Raw genomic sequence first — 3,681 nt, 5'->3', positions numbered from 1 at the left:
GTGTTTTTTTTTTTTTTTGGGGGGGGGGGAGCAAAAACTTCAGTTAGAAATCAAAGGGTAGACTTGAAATAAGCTTTGGATTGTTTGTGCAGTTTATGGTATTTGCATGTTCGGATTCCCGAGTTTGCCCATCTCACGTCTTGAATTTCCAACCGGGGGAGGCCTTTGTGGTCAGAAATATTGCAAACATGGTGCCTCCTTATGACAAGGTTCGCCTATATCATTCAAATTTTGTCGGCAATAAAAAAAATGCTATCCTTTTTTGGACGCTTTGGTCATGGCTTTGCTTGTTGCAGAAAAGACACTCCGGAGTGGGTGCTGCCATTGAATACGCGGTTCTACATCTAAAGGTATAATAAAATAGCCTACTGGTAATTGTTTTCTTAAGATATAACAATGTGTTCTTGGCTCATCAGAAATCCTTTCCTTTCTTTCCACCTTTGATGTATATGCATTATTTTGATCTTTGGTGAAAACTGTTACGTACATGGCCGGGCTTAGATGTTGACTGAATTGAATGTTTGTCTACTCACTGTAGTGATGGACCTTCAAGTTTGTTTTCATCCACTAAACGCAAAAGGATGTCCATTTGATAACACCCACCAAAAAAGATAACCTTTTTGCCACTAGAGAGAGCACCCCACAATTATAATTTATCCCATACTCTGAGAAAGGCCGTTGGAATTGGGAGAAACTCAAACCATACAGACTCTTCTATTCCGGATTTGTCTTCTGGTAATCATTGTCGGGCCGGGGACTGTATGGTTATGTGGTGGTGTGGCTTTGTTTGTAGGTGGAGAATATTGTGGTGATAGGACACAGCTGCTGTGGTGGAATAAAGGGACTCATGTCTATCGAAGATGATGCAGCCCCCACAAAAAGGTAATCAAGCTAATTAATGATCCTTTGATTATGGCTTTCCTATGATTAAGGTTTAGGCATTAGCTTTTACTGATACAATGAGAGGAGAGAGAGAGAGAGAGAGAGAGAGAGAGAGGGGCTCCATTTCCTCCTGTTAGTATTCTAGGGAGGTATCTGAAAAAAGCAAGGAATAAAGCAAAGAAAGAGAACAACTGTTCATGTGGATTGTGTAACGTTCTTCCAATGAAGTTTCCTTAACTAAAGTGGTATAAGTTTGGATGAAAATGGCAGTGACTTCATAGAAAACTGGGTGAAGATATGCGCACCGGCGAAGAACAAGATCAAGCAAGAACTGACAGAGATGAGCTTCGACGAACAGTGCACAAACTGCGAGAAGGAAGCGGTGAACGTGTCGCTGGGGAATCTGCTGTCGTATCCATTCGTGAGGGAAGGAGTGGTAAAGAACACTCTCTCCATAAGAGGCGCTCACTACGACTTCGTCAATGGCACTTTTGAGCTCTGGGAGCTCGACTTCAAGACCACCCCTGCCTTTGCCTTTTAATCCCTCTCTCCCCCCCCTTCCATTGTCCCATTTGCTTATTTCTCTTTCAAAATGAACCCAAAATTTATTATGTAAGCAACTCTGTTTTCAATTTCATGTTCAGACTATTGTTCGGAGTTTCACATTCAGTTCATCACCAGGACATCATTGTAACTAAACCCTCGTACGCTTTCCAACCAGAAAGCTTAAACTCTCTACAAGGAATGAGAAACTTCAAACAGAGATATGCTTACATGTAAGTTACAGACCTAGTGAAGAGACACTCATCAAGGGATGGGATAGACAACGACCTTGCCGGTGGCATGGTTGGTTTCTAGGTAAGAGAAGGCATCTGCCGCATTTGAGAACGGGAACGGAGCCTTCGGATCGACCACCGGCTTCACCTTTCCGCTCTCAAGGTAAGGGTTCAGCTTCTTCAAAACTTCCCCATTCGATGTCACCACGAATCTGAAACCTGGTGGTGTCACGGCTCCGGTCAATGCCACCACGCTCCCACCTTCCTTCACCACCTTCACCGCACGTTCACACATCCCTGCCACTCTCACCTATTGTTAGCATTTCGTCAAAAGGCAGTCTTTTGAGAGAACGGGGAGAGGTATACTACCGATGGCGTCGAACACGACGTCGAATTTATCGGGCAAATCTTCAAAGTTGTCTTTGGTGTAATCAATTGCCAAATCGGCACCGAGGCTTCTCAGCAACTCCAGCTTTCCCGTACTAGCGGTGGCTGCCACCTTTGATGCTCCATACACTTGCTTTGCCAACTGCCCATTTTGAGATTTCAGACAGAATAAACCAACAAATGGGTACACATTTTCTTTGATATTTTCAGTTTCCCCGATCGAAGAACAGAAACCTGAATGACAAGGCTGCCAACTCCTCCGGCGCCATTGAGGACGAGAATTGACTTTCCTGAGGAGAAGCCAGTTCTCTGCAAGCCCTCGTCGGCTGTCTCTATGGCCAGTGGTAGGCCCGCTGCTTCAGCAAAGCTGATGTTTTTGGGCTTCAATGCCAATAGCTTCTCCTCCGCCGCAGTGTACTCTGCAAGCGAACCGAATTGCTTTGGCCCTTCGAGAGCTTTCTCGCTGATGTTTCCGTACACTTCGTCCCCTTCTTTCAATTCCTTCACGGCCTTCCCCACCTTCACCACCACTCCCGCCACGTCGTATCCCGGCACCGTCTGCCACAGATGACATCGACAATTCTCCGATCATCGAAAAAAACAAACAGATTCTTATACTTTTCGATTTCTTATCAAGAGACAGAGAGTATTTACCGGGAGAGGAGAATCGGTAGCCTTGAACTTGCCTTGGCGTCTTTTCGCATCGACGGGGTTAAGCGCCGCCGCAACAACCTTCAAGAGCACCTGATCCTCCTTAAACTCCGGCACCGCCACGTTGCTCTCCAGCTTCAGAACCTCCACTCCTCCGTACTCTCCGTACAGCCAGGCCTTCATCTCGCTTGGCACGGACTTCGCCGTCGCCACATTCTCCGCCGTGGATGCGCTCTGTGAACTCGCCGATATCTTCCACGACCTTCTGCCGGTTGCTTGCACTGCTCGTCCGATTCCGTCGAGCCGGAAAACGGGCGAAGTATGAGGATAAAAGCGCGAGAGATTCGGAGCACGGCGGAGGACGGGGGTTCCGGCGGTGGTTGCGAGCGCTGCGGCGTTCATTTTCCTCTTGTGCGCCGTTAACTGTCGAAACGGCTTATCCCTCTCTCCTTTTTCTTCCACACCACCCTGCCTCGTGGCTTTCTCTGGTTGGTCGCAGCTTTTTGTGGACGGCGTTTTGATGTCTTGGTACGAAAGATCTTGACGTTTTTTTTCCAAGAAGGGCAAGGACCCCATCTCTCAAACGTCAAGTAGTCCGGTCTTCTATTTCACACCTGACACGTAGTTACACCGCGCGGGCTGATCCTGGGCGCTAGGGATGTCAATTAAACCCGGAACCCGAAAGCCGGCCCGAGCCCGCCCGAAAATTATAAGGACATGAGCCTTAAAAATGTAGGTTCATTAAACTTCGGGTTTTCGGGCCTCGGGCCAAATGGGCTACGGGCCGGTCGGGCCGGGCCAGTCGGATCTCGGGCCGAGCTTGAGGCCCGTTAATTTTTTTTTGTTTTTTCTAACATTCTTTTATAAACCAAAGTATTACCTCTCTATACTTATAAATATGTATATATATATATATTTGAACCGAATGATGAACTTTTATATCTTGGTTCCAATTAAACTTTTTAAAGTGACGGGAGTTTTGAAT

The 3,681-nt window shown here is 46.7% G+C and overlaps 2 protein-coding genes across 2 annotated transcripts; one reads left to right on the top strand and one right to left on the bottom strand.

Moving 5' to 3' along the window:
* Positions 1 to 72: 72 nt before the first annotated feature.
* Positions 73 to 1,539, top strand: LOC104807126 (beta carbonic anhydrase 4-like). Its single transcript, XM_010532240.2, has 4 exons — positions 73 to 209; positions 297 to 350; positions 794 to 882; positions 1,153 to 1,539. Exons 1-4 carry the CDS (start codon positions 96 to 98, stop codon positions 1,421 to 1,423), a joined length of 528 nt encoding a protein of 175 aa, XP_010530542.1. The 5' UTR covers positions 73 to 95; the 3' UTR covers positions 1,424 to 1,539.
* LOC104807125 (quinone oxidoreductase-like protein At1g23740, chloroplastic) lies at positions 1,506 to 3,164 on the bottom strand. The gene is made up of 4 exons (XM_010532239.2): positions 2,700 to 3,164; positions 2,280 to 2,603; positions 2,028 to 2,187; positions 1,506 to 1,955 (listed from the first exon to the last, which is right to left on the bottom strand). Exons 1-4 carry the CDS (start codon positions 3,096 to 3,098, stop codon positions 1,690 to 1,692), a joined length of 1,149 nt encoding a protein of 382 aa, XP_010530541.1. The 5' UTR covers positions 3,099 to 3,164; the 3' UTR covers positions 1,506 to 1,689.
* Between the last annotated feature and the right edge of the window lie 517 nt (positions 3,165 to 3,681).

Source organism: Tarenaya hassleriana, unplaced genomic scaffold (assembly GCF_000463585.1).
Source record: "Tarenaya hassleriana unplaced genomic scaffold, ASM46358v1 Cleome1277, whole genome shotgun sequence".
Lineage (NCBI taxonomy): Eukaryota > Viridiplantae > Streptophyta > Magnoliopsida > Brassicales > Cleomaceae > Tarenaya > Tarenaya hassleriana.
The sequence above is the reverse complement of the archived record's forward strand: the minus strand, read 5'-3'. Positions and strand labels throughout refer to the sequence as shown.

What these genes read in the sequence shown, in the direction of transcription:
- LOC104807125 (XM_010532239.2), bottom strand. Translation starts at nt 3,098, where the DNA reads ATGAACGCCGCAGCGCTCGCAACCACCGCCGGAACCCCCGTCCTCCGC. An exon ending in CTACCGATTCTCCTCTCCCG is followed by an intron (nt 2,604 to 2,699) that starts GTAAATACTCTC and finishes CATCTGTGGCAG; the next exon opens with ACGGTGCCGGGATACGACGT. An exon ending in CGTCGTGTTCGACGCCATCG is followed by an intron (nt 1,956 to 2,027) that starts GTAGTATACCTC and finishes TGAGAGTGGCAG; the next exon opens with GGATGTGTGAACGTGCGGTG.
- LOC104807126 (XM_010532240.2), top strand. Translation starts at nt 96, where the DNA reads ATGGTATTTGCATGTTCGGATTCCCGAGTTTGCCCATCTCACGTCTTG. An exon ending in TGGTGCCTCCTTATGACAAG is followed by an intron (nt 210 to 296) that starts GTTCGCCTATAT and finishes TGCTTGTTGCAG; the next exon opens with AAAAGACACTCCGGAGTGGG. An exon ending in ACGCGGTTCTACATCTAAAG is followed by an intron (nt 351 to 793) that starts GTATAATAAAAT and finishes CTTTGTTTGTAG; the next exon opens with GTGGAGAATATTGTGGTGAT.